At 40.1% G+C, this 18350-nt stretch overlaps 1 protein-coding gene across 1 annotated transcript in view; it reads left to right on the top strand.

Annotated features, from left to right (window-relative positions):
- Window positions 1-17528: 17528 nt before the first annotated feature.
- ELOVL7 (ELOVL fatty acid elongase 7) overlaps window positions 17529-18350 on the top strand; it is an 11712-nt gene continuing 10890 nt past the window's right edge. Inside the window, exon 1 of the mRNA XM_010142671.1 lies at window positions 17529-17713. Coding sequence (XP_010140973.1) covers window positions 17650-17713 — 64 coding nt within the window. The 5' untranslated portion in view covers window positions 17529-17649. The remainder of the gene's footprint in view (window positions 17714-18350) is intronic.

The following is an 18350-nucleotide window of genomic DNA, read 5'->3' as shown; positions in this document are numbered from 1 at the left end:
TATTTACTGGTAGAGTGAGGCAGGTTATGCTACAGGAAGCAATATTCATGGAATGTGTTGGGAAGGATGCCGCAGCATTAGTCAAGCAATACATTCCAAATAGGATTTAACCAGTTATGAAGCTCACTGAATACCATGAAACACTGATCAACTAATTACACACCAGTGAAAGAACAAATCAGGTACATTTCTGTATCCTGACATGACTTGGTGGCCTTTGCTGTGTGCTGCCCTTGCCGTGTTGTGCCCTTCCTGGCTTTGACTCACTCTGCTGCAATAAACTGAGGAACCTTTTCTTTTTTCCTACCTTGGACTCCTGCTCCTCCTCTTGAATCTACTTCTGCCCAGTGCTTCTGTTTTAATGCTTATCTTATCTCTTCTTCTGGCCTGCCCTTGTCTGGTTGCTTGACATACAGAGTTCAGGAGGTGTGGGCAGATGTGGAGTGAAGAGAGGGGGGAGCAGTGTGTGGGATGGGCACAGGAGTTGCGCGTGCTGTGAGGGAAGTGGGAGGGTGTTGCCTCTGCCATGTTCAGGAGCAGGAGGTGGAAGGAATCCAGGATCCCTTCCTGGATTTTTGCTAGCTGCTTGTGAAATCATGTTTGTCATATTCTGGATCTAACCTGGCAGGCTTCAGGTGGCATCTTTTCCTCCCTGATGCCTCTCTGCCTCGGAATGGCCATGAGAGGCCGCTACCTTGTAGTTCTCCTGTCGAAGGCTGGTGCAAGCTCCCTAGACTGCCCCAGCTAAAATGAGACAGTTTAGCTCCCAAGTATGGGTTAAAGTAATCTGACACACTTTGTCTGAAGCGGATTAAGGACCATTTGTAAAATAGGGGTAGTAGAGCTATCGTACATAGGCAAGGATGAATAGATGGGGTGGCGTCATGTTCAGTTGCACAGGATGGCTTTATAATTTTAAAGCCCAACACTCACATTGACTTCAGGCTAGCGGATGTCTGAAGCTTTAAGCTACTTTCGAAAGCCTGGGTAGCTGAAAAGGAAGATGTACTCCATTTCTCTGACTATTCCTCTGTCCCTCACTGCAGCTCTTCACTGTTCTGCTTTTCTTTTATGAAGCCACAGCAGATGACACACACAGGTGCAGTGTTTTTAACGGTTTCTGCATTGCCCAAGTACACATAAAGTTTGAGAACTGACAGATTTAATTATGTTTTTCTCTATTGCAATTTATGGATGCTTCGAACAGCAGTTCTGGTAGGCCTTTCCAAGTATTTAGAGATAGCTAATGTGTGCTTGTGTTGCAGATAGAGTCATGCACTTCACTCATAAGAGAGAAGTAACAATATGCTTTATTGATATAAAACAGCGAGTTAAGAAAGTTCTGTGTTAAATGTGACTGGTTTAACAAGATTCGATGGCAAGGTACACTCGATGATTTACTGCATAGAGGACAGGGTCACACAAAACGGTCAGGGAGGCCTTCCTGTTGAGACACAAGTTTCAGAGAGGATCCACTTCCTTTCTGCACTCCTTCCCAGCGAGGAGTCTAGGTGCAGCTGGTTCCACTCCTAGTCTGCGGCTTGGTCAGCTGTATATGTCTAAAGGATTATACAGGTGCAACGAATCCTTTGAATTACTTAGCTAATATTTCAAAGTTTAGCATGCTAGTAATCACTTACCAAGAACCTGTTGTGGCAAGGCATCTTTCACTCTTGAGGAGCAACCTTGAGACGGTCCCTACTCCAGGGGAGATGCTGGCGTGCAGCCCGCTGCCGTGTGAGATTGTTCAACAGGCCCTGGGCTGTCCACTATTTGTGAAGTAAGGTGATTGACTTAGAGTTGTATTTGCATACTGGCAAGACATATGGCTCACTGTTCCAAACAGTCCTCAGCTGCCGTGTTGCCATCCCTTCCCCAAAGTGCAGAGTAAGCTGGATGGAGCCATCACTGGTGGTTATGGCTTAAGCAGATGGGGGCACACTGCCGCAGCCTGTAAGCTGACCCCTGAGGCATGGGGGGGGCGGATGGGAGAGAAGCACTGGGAAACCCAGAGGCTATTGCAACATTAAGTATAATTGTTGCAATAAAAAAGGTTTAAAGCATGTCACAGAATCTTCACAGTTGTTTCAGGTTTAATTTTAGGAATTACTTGGAATGACTTTACACGTTACTTAAAAGTTGGGAAGTTACTCTGCATTGTTGGACAGTGTTAGGGAGCTGGTCCCGTGGGCTTGCACAGGGGCCCCCTCTCCAGTACCCAGGCTCAGTGCTGCATCTAGAGGGCAAATGCGGCCAAAAAGGTGAAAAGCAACCCCCTTACTCCTTGAAAATAGCAGGTTATTAGAACAAAACCATGACATTAAACAATTAAATAATTAATTAATTTGGTATACCTCATTATACTTTTTTAAATGTACATCCTTTAAAAGGCAAGAAAAGGAAAGCAGAGGGTCATGCAATAGTTTTATTTTCCGTAGCCAGTTGTCTCATGTTCAGTTTACAAGGAGTTTTGAGCAAATGATGCAAATGATGTAGCAGTTAAGAATTTTTTCTATCCTTATGATACTTACTTGAAATCCAGAAAGTAAAAAATTACTTCTGTTTAATTAAATACATAAGTTTATGCAGATAGGAGGCAGCAGAGCAACTCAGGTGTCTCTTCACCTGTCTTTGCTTTCAGTGTTTAATCCTGATCCAGCGCTGACCTGGAAATGTTGAATAGTTTGGGTTTTTTGTTTTTTGTTTGATTTTACTAAATTCATATGGTAAAATGCTTTCCATGTGTCTATTGACGTATGCCTTGATTTTTGAATTTTTTTTCTTCATGTGTTTTGGTTTTTACATTCTGTCTGTTTATGATGGTTACGCAAAACATTTTGTCACTGAAGGTGTTGACTAGAAAGTACCTATAAGTAGTGCATAAATGGAGTAATGTGAGTAGAATACACAGTTTAGAGCAGCACAGGTTTAAAAGTGTCTTGGTTGTTATTTTAGTTATGGATGAGAATCTGAGGAATTGAATTTCAGTTCCTGAGCTAGCACACAGAACTAATCTCTGAAAAAATGCTTGTAAAGACTGTTCAGCCCAAAGCAAGCTCTGGGTTCTGCCTGCAGAGCGGCACGGATGTCACAAGGAGGACAAATACAGGTGTCAATAAACTATGAATCATTTTATTTGCCAGGAGCAATGGTGTTCAGATTGCCCCTCTTAACTGTGTCAGGGCAGTATTGCTCATCATGGTAAAAGCAATGAACACTGACTATTATCTCCGCTTTGCTCATGATACCAAGTGAGGCTGATGTTGTAGTTTCACTAGCATTTCTTTTACCTCAAGTACTTTTGCCCTTGTGTCACCTTTATGTTGTACCGGTATAACCCTTGGTGAAGGCTTATGCTGAAAAGCAGTGAGGAAGTAGTCTGGTTAAAAATACCGTTTCCATTCTGTGACGCTGTCTCCCCTGTCCTGGATCTGTTTCCCAATCTGTTTTATTATGCAGCCAGAAAAATTGTTGTTCCAGCACAAGTCAAGGGTGACATAGGAGCAGGTATGAGTAATGGAGGGGGGGGAAGAGGTTGATTAAAATTACATTGCTGCTCTGAAAAGTGCTCTTGTAATAGCAAACTCACCCTGTAAACAGTCAGACTTGCTCTGCTTGCGTGGGCTGTGCTCCAGAGAAGCTGCTTGTAGCAGCTTTATGAATTCCTGCACACCGCCTGCATGTGTTTAATTGTATTGTGAATTCTTTGTAGTTTGGATTATCTTTTATGTCGATATGGTGCCTTGCACATTGGGCACTGTGCATGGAAGCCTTTATTCGAAGTCTGTTTGTTTGGTTTGGTTTTTTTTAAAGCATTTCCTCACTAAATGTGTGTGAATATGAGTGTAACTTTGTATGGTGCACTGCAACAACCTGTACAAAGGAGTAGTGCGTACAGTGCAAAAAGTTAAGTTTCTATAGGCATCTCCTGGGCTGAAGTTCGAGAGAATGCTCCTACCCCAGTGACAGCAGTCTGGGTTTATGGGTATGTCTGAGATAAAAATAGAACTTACTAAGAATAAAGCTATTCCTTTTATTCTTTGTATTCTAACAAAAGAAGGGGACAACTCTTGCTGGAGTCTGAAACACAAAGATCAGTTTGTTGGTTTGGTAATAATTTGCATTGCATCATCAGTCCTGAAGTGGCTTAAAACAAAGTCACAAGAACCTGATTCAGTGCTTCTCTGTGTGCTCTTAGAGTACGGGTACGGTTCATGTTGGTACTGTGTCCTTTCTTTCAGGAAAGCTATTTGAGGTGACAAGTAGTCTTGTTTGGTGGGTTTTTTTTAAAATGGGTTTTGCCTGATCTGTTAAGAAGTCAAGAGCGTGGAAATTTTTACAGTAGTTGAAGCTGATGGTTTTGGATGTGTACCTGAGCAGAGCGCAAGGTGACTGGGAAGGAAAAACTTCCTGGTTTTTAGAAATGTTGCTGGTGGGGAGGAAAAGATCTTTTTGAGAGGGACGAAAGAGTGTTTCTGTTAAGTTTTGAAATACAGTATTTGTCAAATATATCTGATCTGTTCGTTCTTTTTTTTTAAGACCTTACAGCTAATATTTTCGATAGTTTTCTTTTGGTAAAATTGTTTTTGTATCATTTTTAATGAACAGGTATTGGTTGAAGCACCAAGAGTATCAGGGTTATTGTTCAGATATGCTTAATTATCCTGTTCAGTAAATACTGTGGTATTTATTTACCATGTGGCATTACAAGTAGATGGAGATGGGCAGCATGGAAATGTATATAGTCTGTTCTGAGAAGTAGTAGCTGGTAATGCTGCCTTCTGTACAGGTGAAAATTGCTTAGTTTCAGGTATGTTGCAAGTGAATGCTTTAGTGTATTTTACAGTATTTTCATCTGTAACATCCACTGCAATCCCTTTTTTGTTTGATTACATATATTGTTGGAAATACCTGGATTAAATACATTCTTTAATCATTTTTTGTAGTTGAAGTTCTGCGGCTTCTCAGTATTGAAATAGAGGTGAATTCTCAGTACTGAAATAAAGGTTTAACTTTTGAAACTCTAACTGAATAGAATGGGTCTGGCAAGCTTAATCAAATTATTGTATTGCAGTTTGGGAGTGTGCTGTCCACCCTTGTCCCTTGTGACTGAGATGTGTAGAAGACACTGCGTACAAAAGCCAAGATGCTGATGGAGAAAGCTCAGTGTTCACTGGCAACTTTGAAATTAAACCTTTCACAAATCTACTTGTGATCTTTGTTTCTCAGAAATTTTGTTACAGATATTCCTTTGGTCCTTTGCATTCTTCCCACTGTACTGACATCGTTGTTTCTGTAGCACCTTTTGTTCTGTCCTTATAGGTTGTTAAATAGGAGCCTGAGTTTGTTTTTACATGAAGAAGTGATGTAACTGTAAGGTAAGGCTGTAAATTGCTTTAAGCATAGCTCTGGTGTTAAGGAAATACGCTCATTTTGACTTACAACCATCAATGTGACTCTTGCAGCGTGGAGAAGGCTGGGAGGAGGCAGCGCAAAACGTAGGAACTGAGCTTTCTGTGCCTTTCATCAGAAAGTCCTTTACTGAGTCTTTGAAATCTTACAGGGTGAAAAATCCCCCAGCTGAATTTCAGGATAATTTCAGGATAATCTTATCCTGAAACCGCTTCTCATAAATGAAGTGGTCCACTTCATCAATTAGGGAAGCTTATCTGAAAGCTGCAGGAAAAAAGTTCCTGAGCATGGACTGGACCATATTGAGTTCTGGTTTGATCTGCAGTTTTTTTCCAGTCTGTTGAAAGGAGGCTGCTACTGTATTTTAAAACTGAACAGCTTAGATCCCCCATTTGAACTACATTTTAAAGTATGGAATGGAAAATTGCCTCTGGATCTGTGGAAATTGTGCAATTTGGTGTTCTTGCTTTTATCCTGTACAGACACATACCCTTGTGAAGTGAGATTGCATGCCATTGATTGCTTTCATCCAGGGTGCTGGAGCATCGGACAAAACTTAATTGAATCTAGTCAGACTTTTGTAATAAGCAAAGGAGCTACTCTTACAGATGGTGAAATTATATGACCTGTTGAGACAACAGCAGTAGGAAGAGGTGCAGTCCTCCATTCCAGTCTGTAGGAAAGCATCACACTTCTTGGGTATAGTCGGCTGGATGGACCTGCAACCATATAATGTATTTGGAAGCCAGTGAATGTGGGTGAAAGTAAGTTCCTTGTTTTGAGTGTGAGCAATAAAATCATCCTGAAGTGAGGCAGAAGAGTGGAGACAAGCCACTGTGCTTAGAAACCTGCTCAAGTGATGAGGGCTGTGCTGTTGCTTTAGGTTCGGAAAGCGATGTGTGGCCAGGCAGTTTTGCATAGTTACTGAAATATTGGATCAGCACCCAACACTTCAGTTTTGTTCACAGATTTGCTGTGTTAACTGATGGAAAAGGTTCCTCTTTTTCTCTGATGCCTGAGTGCTCTGTACAAAGAGTGAACCAAACAAGACTGCAAAGCGCTGAACCCTGACTGTGAAAAACGCTAAGACTTTTTTTGGTAACTTAAATGCATAGTTATATATAAGACTAATAGTTCTTTGTATTGGAGACCGTCCAGTTTTCATCTCTTTTGCTGCTGTTGCATGCTGAGTAGACTATTAAGACATCTGTCTGTTTCTTGTATACTGGTGCTTTACAGGAACATTAGTATTAAGCTGAGTACTCTGCTGCTTGCCAAGCTTCTGCGCTGGAAGTATTATTGTCTCCTGTGTTATTCTGATGTGGCACATCCATTGCCTAATGCACTTTGTTGATGGGATACTTTTTTTTTTTTTTTGAGCTATTTGTATTTGGCAATCTTTCAGGATCTGAGAGAGGAAAAAAAATTGCTGTTGACTTGGCCAGATGTAGCTAGTTCATCCCTACACACTCTCTGGCTGAGCTGATCTATTTTAAACTACAGAGATGTCTTTTGGTCCTGGGTGGTCTCTGAATGCCGGAGAAGATGGTAAAAATTGCATTCTACTGTAGTAAATGGAAAATCCTTACGATCCTCATCATGGCTGTGATTAAATATGAGCATTAATGTAGTGTTTCATTCTATTGTATGAAGTTGTCATTCGTGGTTTTAAGCCAATTTTAAAAAGCTCTGCTGTGACAAACTCACAGCCTGCATAAAGCTGTCTTACACACTGTTCTTGAGCTTCCTGAAAGTGGAAAACACTGAAGACTCTTAACGATTCCTCTTAGCAAAGAAACTAAGGTTTAGCTAACTAGATCTGGAGCTGAAGTAAACCTTTGCAGCTGTATAATGTCATTAATATATTTTGCCTGTAATACCAGCCTCTACTTTGCATTTTGTGTTTTGCAAACTCCTGCATGGTGGTTGCTTGGAAATTGAACAAACTACTGACATTATTACAGTTAGAACAAGATCTGGTTTAAAAAAAATGTAAGACACTTTTGCTAAGCAAGCCGGTTAATGATTTTAGGTAATAGAGAGGTTCTTTTTTTCATGTAGGCTTTTTTGTCATCTGAATACTGTCCCATGCAGCATTGCTTGGATTGCCCTTGGCTGCCGTTGGAGCAACACTTTTCTTTTGTCTTCACAGTCTTTTTGACTGCCCTGAGTCAGCTTGACCGGGTGTTTCCTTGCTCTAATGCTTGTAGGCAGCTATGAATGTTCTTGTTCCATACTGTTTGAGTCCTGACCCCCAGAGCTTTCACAGGAACCCTTTGGAAATCCAACACTTCTATAGCCTTAGAAGGGCACCTGCACAGCAAGTGGAAAAGAGCATTTCTGGAACTGCTCTAAGTAGAGAGTTAAAGGAAAGGTGCTCCCATTCTTGTGTTCACACTGTGGGACCAATCTCTGTCAAACTGAATCACCCTCCAAGGGATGCAGTCACCTCAAAAGGGAAAGGTGCTGTGGAAAGGCATCAACTATGAAGTAGTGCAAACAGCATCCAAGACAAGCTTGAGTGATACCAAAACCTTATTCGAATTTCAAACACTTTCAAATGGCGTTTTATGATATACTAATTTTCCATGCATTCATCCCGGGACTCCAAGCATAAGCACAATGCAACCTTGGCAATTGGCTTTGAATACAGGATGAATCTCTAGCGTCATTTCCTCCAGCTGTCCCTAACATTCAGAACTCTATTTGCCGTCTGTTCTCCGTCTCTCTGTGATTCTTCCCTTGAATACAGAGTACAGCTGACACTTACTGGGAAACATCTGGCTTTTCCACCTCACCTCCTTTTCTGAAACTGTGTTTTGCTTCTGCAGTAACTCTGGTCAAGTTATTATTTTTCTGTTTTTTAAGCGGAGATCTTTGGGATGCAGAAGAAAAGACAGGAGTGTCAGGAGAAATTAAAAATCTGTTCATGTTCTTACTGTTCTGTTTAGTTATTCTGGCTGAGAGGCCTGAGTCTCCAAACAACAGTGTAATGTACCTTTGTGGGTTGCTTGACACTAATACTCATGAGTATGTTTTGTAGTGATTTACTAGACCTTTGATCACACTGAACAATGTTTATTTAAACAACAACAATAATAAAATACCCCGAACAACCAAAAACCTAAGGCCTTTATATTTCATTGTATATTGCTCAGTGATTTGGAACATCCAGCTGCAGCTGTACAAATTACCGGCTCTGGACCGGCAAGATTTAGGATGTGGCAGTGTAGTAGCTTCTGGGAGCACTCCAAAAAGCACATTCACAACAATAGTTGGTGTGCCAAGGCTGAACCTCAGAGTAGCATCTTTGGTTGGTTGTTGTTGTTGTTATACTGTCAGCAGAGTTCCTTGGGTAGGAGTAATGTTCTGAGGCTTTAGTTTACAAATACTTATCACAGATTTCCTTTAAAATGCCTTTTGTCACCCTAAAGCTTGGCCATTACTTCTCCCTACCTTCCCAAAGTTCACAGCTGTGTTGTGTGGGTCTTGGAGAAGGTGGTAGCACAGCCGTTTCCAGCTTCCTTTTGAAAAATCCTGCTAGGGAGGGTGCAGTTGTTGTTTACAGTGCTCAACAGCCTGTCTTCTGTGCTGTGTGGTACCTTAGATAAAAGGAGGGGGATGGGAGGGAGGGTGTCAGTTCTAGGTCAGCTGCCTTTAAAATGTATGCCTGCCTAATGCAATCCAAGCAAAGCTGAAGCAGAAAGAATGCATTATTTTGCTGCCTAGGATATTAGCCTAGGACCCAGAGGGTGGGTAGGTTGAGCAAGTGCAAGGCAGTGGGAAACAATGGCAAATGAAATGAGCCCACGTCAGCATGAGAGAGTGATGTGGGAGCCGTTCAGCTTCTGTAATTGCTGCATTAAAGCATGAACAAAATAATGCGTTGCAGCTCCACACAGGCATTATCAGTGTTAATACTTCCTAATATTCTGAACCCATCAAGATTGCTGCTGGTGCAATAGAAGGTCCATCACACAACGTTGACTTTCCAATGTCATTTTGCCACGATAACTACAGTGACAACAGCCAAGTTGAGTATATGCTGTAGGCAAGATGTGACTGTAGAAAAATACTTCTTCCTTTTGCAATGAGAAGTATTTTTCACTTTACTTGCTCACACCTTTTTTAAGGTGAATATTATGTTCTTAAGGTAATTAGGTGTTTTTTTAAAATCTCTCCTTCCTGTGAAACTCCTTTCTGCGGTATTTTCATGCTACAAACAACAGCACTGTCTCCCTGTCTTTGTCTGCGACAGGTGGAAATCTATGGTCTAATTTTTCTGTATTTATTTTTCTCTAGTGCTTAATAGCTACAGGTCTATTGCTTGGTTACAAGATGTCTTTGGAAATAAGAATGCTTGTATTTTTTTTTTCCATTGGTATTGGCTAAATTAGCAAGATGTTACCTGGTAACATGTCTAGCTCTGCATTTCTCCTTTTGTTTAGCTTCCATGGAGCGCCCCCCACTATTTAATGATAATTTATGTCATTGTTCTATTAAGTGATGAGTAAACACAAACTAAATTGTTTAGAGGTCCTTGGCAAACTGCTTCTACTGTAATTAATTAGATGCACGAGATTCTCGTATGATGTTAACTCATACACATTAACTTTTAACTCTTAATGAGGATAGATGATATGATGGAGGCAACTCAATTACTCAGCTTGCTGCTGAAGAAAGGGGACAGTCTAAGTCATGTCCCTTTGACGTGAGTAACTTTAATCAGGCAGGTAGATACAAGCAGAGTCAGTTCATAACCAGAGTCAGTTCTAAGCCATCCTGCCCAGAGGTTCAAGAATGATAAAGAATTTGGGTAATGGTATCACACAGGAGAAGAAAAGAGAGCTTTAGGCTGGTTACAAATCTTGGTAACATTAGCTGAATGTGTTTGGCTTGTGGCCTGCCCTTTGTCAGATATATTGGGAAGGTATTGGTAATATGATATGAGGATGCTCTTATCTGCATTCCATATGCTTCACCTTAAAAGGGGTGTCTGGTAGAAAGTCGGAATCTTACCATAGCATTCAAGTATCTATCAAAACTAGGAATTTTCTTCACCACAATGAGAAGAAATTAAATGTCATTAGTCCTATTTTGTGGATGTGTCCTGAAAGCTTTCAATTTTAGTCTTACAAAATGCAAACTTCTGATATCATCTGACATCTTTGATCCCTTTCATTCAAAGCATTTAGTTAGCACTTGTGCTTCTCTACCCTTCTTAAAGCTTAATTATAAATTGTGACTTAAAAATAGTGTTGTTCCTACTCAGATTAAAAAACCCAGAATGTGCTATCTCTGCAGTGCAGGTAAACACTGCTCCATACCCATCTAGTTCAGTACAGAGTTTTATATTCTGGTTTGCTTGGTTACTAATGATGTGTATGCACTTTAGAAACACCACAGCTGTAATAATTCTTACATATATTTATCAGAAATGCCACTACTCTAGAGGAAAAAAATGAGAATGGGTAGAAGCTCCACGTGTTACAAATATGTGGTCTTGCAGAGGAATGAGTGGGGAATGCTGGGAGCATGAGTTAGCATGATTGCGCAGTGCAGCTGAAAATACTAGTTTATGTTACTGCTGTCTAGTCCCTGGTTCTTATTTCATGAAAGCATGTTTCAAGTGACCCAAAGCTTAGTTGATCTGGTCAGGAAAGAAAAATCGAAGTGCTACAGGAAGTTTTCTAGTTCCATAATAAGCAAGGAATAAGGACGATCTCTTAAGTCCTTTGGGGAAGGAGGAGGTTAACCTGAATCAGATATGGCCCAATTATTAAATCAATACTTGACCCTCATCGAAGACCTGTGGCAATTATACATCATTGTCTAATGCAAGTGAGGTTTCATTAATAAAAATAATTACATTGTAGCTGAACCTGATTTTGACTTCTAGGGGAAAGTTGTCGTGTGATATGTGCTGAAGTGCTGCTCACCAGGTAGGTAGGCCTAGGTGACTTCATGAGCTGGCATCATTGAGCCGGGTTCAGACTTAAAGGAGCCAAGTGCAAATCATGCACTGGGACACCAGTGAGAAGAGCTTCTGTCCTAAGCTGGATGCAGGAGCCACTAATTGCAGCAGAGGAGTAGTCAGGTGAGACTAGTTGGCTGCAGTATGGCTGAAATGCAAATGCTCAAGTTAAGAGATTTTAGTAAAGGGTGGGAAGCACTGATAACAAACTAAAATTCTAGGAGCCTTTTCTTCTGCTTATGTTTTTGCCTTTTCTCTGAAATGTTAGAAATATGGGGAGAGAAAACTCAGGAAGATACAGTGATGTCCATGGTGTTCACTTCCCAAGCGAAATAGGGAAGCATTTCTGGGGCCTGCCCCTGTGTTTTTCACACTTGAGTTAAACCAGTAAAAAGGTTCAGACTTGTAAAGAAACTTTATTCTAGGCTATGATTGCAGGGACTGTTTGGACTTGATGTGTCTATGGGATGTGGGACATTAGTCCCTAGGATCCCTTTCACATGTGTCACTGAAAGCGCAGCTGATGCATTTAAGAAAATTAAGATATTGGTGATGCCAGATCTTTTCCTGCCTTAATGCAGCACAATATAATTTCTGTGGCCTCAGTTCTTGTGTTGTAGGGTGTCCCTTGTGGCTTGAGATGGACAGAGCAATGACTTACTGAGGTACAGTGTGTGAACTTCTTGACTATAGATCTAGTACACATTTGTCTATGAGTGTGCAGGACGGGACCAGATAATCTGGTGTCCTCCCTACATGATTTCACTATCAGCATAAAGGGATCTGTGACAAGGCTGCTAATCCCACCTTTATCCCTTTATCCTACGGTATCCCAGTTCATCTCTCAATGTTTCCTTTGCATGACTTTGTTCAGACTTTTAGGTCTGAGTTGACTGAGAAATAACTTCTTTTTCTCAAAAGACTAAGCTTTTGATTGGGTCAGTGAACTGCTGTGACTCTGCAGCTGCCTGAGGACCAGATCTGTCAGCAGTGTTGCTCTGGGACTGCACCCTGGGGCTTCCCCGTTCAGCTGTCACTGGTGATTGGATCAGTCACCCTGGGGGATGCCCATATGACCCTGGCTGGGAACTGGACACAAAAAGGGGCTGTATCCCTGAAGTAGTTTCCATAGGAAGGGGCTTTTCCGTGCGTCTTGCCAATTTCAGTCTGGCTAAGTATGCACTATCAGTTCTTTTACCAATTTATAGGCAGGTGTCGAAGGAAATACAAATTGGTCTTTATTTCCTTGCAGCATCAGAATGGGAAATGCATTAGTCTGGCAGAAGACCAATCTGAAGTGTCATCGAAATGAAATGTGTTTTTACTAGTTCTGCTGCTTACAGACTACTTTATTCATGTAGGTGAATGACAGATTTGATGCTAGTTTAAAAAGCAAAGCATTAAATAAAGAAGTGCTGTGTAAAGTATTCAGTAAGGGTGACTACACAGGTAGGTATTAGATCTCTTACTGAATACTGCCAATGGGGAATTTTACACATAGAAGTTCTAATATAGTTTCTAAACCTTTTACATGTTTTTAGGATGTCCACTTTTTTTAAAGAAACATACATTTATTCTGAAGTTTGCTATTCTCTCCCAAATGTCTACTCTAAAATGTAAATGCAGAGACTGTTGATGTGTTCTAAGGAGTCAGGATTTGTCTTTTAAAATGGACTGGCTTCAAAGACAAAGTTTGAAATTTTATCAAGGTAACAGCTATTAAATCTCTCAAAACTTGGAAATATCTCGAAGTACCTCTGTTGCACAGAGCCGCCTTCCTGGCCTTCTGTCACTCACTGGAGCAGAACTGTCATCTAACAGGAACAGTGTTTAAAAGCAATATTATCAAAAAAAGAAAAGGCCACCAATTAGTAAGCTGGATGTGGCCAAGTTGCCTTTGAAATGAACCTTTCATGGCATGGGTTGCTTGGCTGACAGAAGACATAAAGGATGGGGAAGGTGATGGAAACGTCTCTCAAGGAAATCCGTAACACAGACATCACCTGGCTAAAGTTTAAAACTTTGCTGCAGAATAGAAGCGAGTAATCCATCTAATATAACCACGTGGCATAAGGGAGTTATGTAGCTAAAATAATTGCAATTATGTAAGCACGCAGTCTTGGGAAAGAGGAAGGGCAGAGCTGGTATTTCCCAGGTAAAGCTTAGGATACCATCTGTGAAACATCTTGGTTTAATTATCTTCTGAACTTCAAGAGCACAATTAACAACAGTATACCAAGTGATTCTGAAACATGAAAATTTCATAATTGTGCCTGACTACATAAGCCAGCATTCCTGTAATTTCTTAAGATATCGTTTTTAAATCAGACCCGTGTGGGTCAATGCTTTCATCAGGCTCTCCCTATCTTTAAGGGGGCTCTGTGGGGTTGAGGGTCCCTCCATCCTTACCTGCTTGCTGGGCCAGGGGCTGATGCTCCAAAACCTTTGCTTTTGGGATCAGCCTTGGGTGGAAAATATCCCAGCAAAATTTGTACTGTATTATCATTTCTCCAGTCTTCTGCTAAGGGGTCCCCATAAAAGTGGTTTGTCTGTCTTTCTAGTGATTGGCTTTGCTCTCTAATGCAAATTCTTTATTTTAGAAGTTTTAATTTCCCGCTGAGTTTTAGATTTTTTTCTGCAGTGACGGAGCTTACATTAGATTGTTTAATTTTGCTTGACTTTTGTCAAGTTATTTGATTTGCTTGTTTTGTTCAGTAGCCATCATAAAATTACTGTTTAAAAGCAAATCTTGATATCTGTTTTAATATGTAAAAACTATGTAGGGGGAATAAATGAGCATCAGGAATGGAAACTATTTTTCATGTGGGTTAAACAAAGGAATAGTTTTGTGTGCTATCCAGACCTGAGCACTTCCAATAACTTATTACCCTCTACTTGTCACCGAGAGGTGTTCTTATATGTTTTGCTCTGGTATTTGTGGCATTTTTGGCTGGTGTAAATGATCTTATCTACCCTTGCCTCTCCAGTAGAGGTAATGGTCGAGCTTGAAATTGGTTCTGCCAAGCTGCGTGCCTTAACTCAGACGCAGTTAGTGGGTTCTTTCAGCTATTTGCTGAGCTGCAGGGCACCAGAGGTCAGCAAATGACTTAGCTCTTTTAACACAGCCCTTTCTCTCCTTTGCCTCACTTACAACCCCTATTTTTACAATGAAGACACATTTATTTAAAGATGTCTTCTGATTATCTTCAGATATTAGTACAGCTGGCTTGTACCTAGGTGCACAATGTTAATTCCATTGACATTTTTAAATAAAATATGAAAAGAAAAATAGCGCTTATTTCTAAGAGCGGAGAACTTGCATATGTTTGAGTTTAATTCAGTGCTTGGTTTCCAAATGCATGTGCTTGAGGACTGCTTCTTTAGATCTTTTCAAGCTGGACAAACTGAACTTAAATGACTGCGATTTTTAAAGTTTATGTCAATTGTGTCCAATATGTCATTTAATATAACCTAATTTTGAAAATGAGTCTGCTAGAGTGGCTTCCCTAATTTTGAGAGCTTTCACAATCTAGACACTCTGTTTTAAAAAGAAATTTCCCAACTATTAGTGGAGTTGAGTTTTTAAATTTTGTTACAAGCAGAACATGCAACATTGGAAATAAAAGTGTCGATGTGCTGATTCTGTAAGTACATTAGCAGGTATGTAAACTCGGTTTGTATTTTCCTCACTGAACCGTGGCTGTACAAATGCTTAATGTGCAGGTGAGTTTACAGCATGAAGAGCTAAAGCTGCGTATTTAACAAATGGCCGCCTCTGCCCTGGAGTCTTTGTTCCTTCAGGCCAAGTATTTCCAGTTTCACATTTAGAGGATAAGTTCTGTAGACTTAAAAAATGTAAACTTAAAAAACATGTTCCATAAACTGGCAAACATTACAGAAGATTGTATTATGGTCAAAGTGTTATCAGGTTACTTTTTAACAACACAGTTGTACTGTAGAAAAGCAGTCTTCAAAAATTTTTTTTTTTTTCTTTTTTTGTTGAAGCACAAGCTAGTTGTTTATCTTGTGTGTGGTATATGGGGTTTTTTTTACTCTTCTATTTAAAAAAAAAAAAAAAAGCCTTGGTCATGTTATTTTCCGGTATGTATGAATTTGTGTGTGAAGTAAGTGTAACAGAATAAAGACAAAATACCTTCCATGCTGCCATTAACCTTGTAGGTAGTTAACAAACAAAAAGTGCTGAAAACCTAACATTAAAGCAAACAATTGTTCATAGAAATGGACTTACAAAGGAATACTAGATAGCCAGTTAAGTTCAGAATTGTAAAGCACATTGGAAGTAAAGTAGTAGTGTTACATATGAAAGTTGATTTTAAATGTTTTAACTGTGAAGTTCTGGACAGCAGTATCTCTCTTGCAGACATTACTCCTACTCTTTAAAATTATTAGTTTTAACCTTTTGTACTTCGTACCTTTAGATTGAGAGGAATTGATAAGCCATTACATTTGCGTGATGAGGCTGTGGCTGTTCTCTGGCTGGTACGTCCTTCTTTCAAGGATAGTAACTAAACTGCAAAACTTTGAGAATAAGCTCAGCAACTGCTATGGAGTTGTATCTTGCTTGCTTGATTATGAAAAGTAAAGAAACCAAGAGCCTCTGCTTAGAGTCTTAGCTCTTGTGAAATGTTTTAATGGGAGAACAGCCGCAAGTGCTAGGGTCAGGAGGGGTGGGAGAAATGCCTCTCCCGTCAGTATGGCAGGGGCTGGGAAATGGGAGGGTTTCCTCTTTTTCATCTGCTGCCTTTCTACTATGAGCAGAAGCAATCTACTGGACATAGTCTGGTTCCAGATAAAAAGCTTGCTTTTGGCCCCGGCGCCTAGCAGACGTTTAAACACTGACAGCACGTATGTCCGACTCCTGAGCAAAATTAAAGTGATATGGACAGGTCAATTAGATAAATGTAAGGAATTGTTCATTTGTGAGGTTGCAATTGTCAGGATGAGAGGTTTCCACCATAAGAGTGGAAAAGCCTGTAATAAATGGTGATTCATTTTGAGTCGGCATTCACACAGAATTTTCTGGGGTTTTGAGAACATGTTTTGAAGCAGTAGGTTATTTGTTTAACTTAGGTTTGGTCAACGTGTTGAGCTAGCCAGTCTAAGTTCCAGTAACATCCTCATCAGGGTGAGGGCAGGAAAACCAACTGGCTGTGAAATCTGATGAGAAGAAGAGTGGGGAGATCTGAGGAAAGAGATGCATTACAATCGTGAGGGCACAACTGTCTCTCCAAACCTGTAGCTGGCTTATCCTGGAGGAGATGCAGAAGGGCAGCCAGAGGAAAGGAGCTGGCTATGCAGATGTGCTGCAGCCCTGGCTAGCAAAGGTGAATACAGTGTGAAGATTGTACGGGGGCATGGGGACAAATGTATGGTGAAATGAGACACTGAGTGGGAATAGGAGAGACACCTTTTAAATGTGTTAGGATTTTTAATGAGTATTTTCTAAAGGCAATGAGACAAGGGAGGGGCTGATCAGTACTTGATTTTAGAGTAAAAAATCAGTATGCATGTATGCATACTTCTGTGAAAGTTTTACATGTGTAGGTGGTGCTCCATGCAAACTGGATGTGCTGAATAATTTTTGTGAGTTAAAGGTATCACCAGTGGTACTATGACACTTCATGATCATGGTGTGAAAACAGTTGATTCACCAGAGACTGTGATTTGCATACTAATTACAAGATAGCTAATTATTGTATTTAAAAGGCGTATGCAGACATAGTGGCACCTCTCCTCCTTTCCACCTACCATAGAAATACTTCTTTCTTCTTACTAGAAAAAGTAACACTAGAAAATTAGAATTTTCAATAGCAAATGTTGCAAAGCTGAACTTCTTCACATATGAGTGACTTGGACTTTAAGTGGAGATGTTAATAAAAAGGAATTTAAGTAGCTGCTTTTTTTTATATTTTTCCATTAACTGTAACAACTTGTTTTCTTGAGATAACACTTTGTCATGGAAGCACCTTGTTTGGTATGTAGAGATGACAAAACCATATTGTTGTGCATAACAGCTCAGCGATAAATTAGCCACAAATGTGGTGCGATGTGGTCAGCTAATGCTCCCTGATCTGTATTTCACTTGATGCTCTGTTACCCCTCTGGATTTTTCTCCCATTCTTTTCCTGAAAATCTTTTGCAAAATGCTTTATTGAGCTTTATTTTATTAATTACAAAAATCCTTATTTATGGTTTGGTTTGTTTTCCTGCAGGCTGCATCATAAAACCTTAATCAAGCGAAAATGGCCTTTAGGAATCTGACATCAAAGGCTGTACTACTGTATGATGAATGGATTAAAGATGCTGGTGAGTCATTTAAATCTAAAACTTACTAACTTTCAATAATTTTGTGTGGCAATGTTTAGCTATTCCAGGTGTACTCTTTATCAGCTTAAAGTAGTTTTGTCTTCTCGTAAGTGTTTCTTAGACTTGCCAGATTACCTGTTGACATTTTTAACTATAATGCAGACTAGTTTCTGCATTTTAAAAAAGGAAAAAAGCAGATCTCAGCTAGCCTATGGGTATAAACTCAGACTAAAAGTACAGACAGTGATCAATCATTCTGTAAGAGTTTCTGGCTTGCCTGAATATATAGTTTTGTGTTTTTCCTGTGCTGCTGAATGTAAAACTTTAACTCTTGTTCATTACCAAACAATGGTATTTTACCAGTCAGAGCTAGGTGGATGGTGTTACTGTATTTTGCTTTTGCAAAGTAAAAGAAGTAGAAACTTTGATAAGCTACAGTATCTTGAAACTGATCCTCAGAGTAATTAAGTCTGTCACAGTTTTGAAAAAGAACATTAGTCTCTTGTTGCAGCTGGTATGAGGATATTAAACACTCTTTGCTTTAATGTTGTTGTTCTGTAGTTCCGCATGGTTATCAAAAAATGGCAGAGGAGATCTCAGTTTTGGGGTTAAGACCCATCTGCCATAGTGGCATTCC

Source organism: Buceros rhinoceros, unplaced genomic scaffold (genome assembly GCF_000710305.1).
Source record: "Buceros rhinoceros silvestris isolate BGI_N320 unplaced genomic scaffold, ASM71030v1 scaffold3709, whole genome shotgun sequence".
Lineage (NCBI taxonomy): Eukaryota > Metazoa > Chordata > Aves > Bucerotiformes > Bucerotidae > Buceros > Buceros rhinoceros.
The sequence above is the reverse complement of the archived record's forward strand: the minus strand, read 5'-3'. Positions and strand labels throughout refer to the sequence as shown.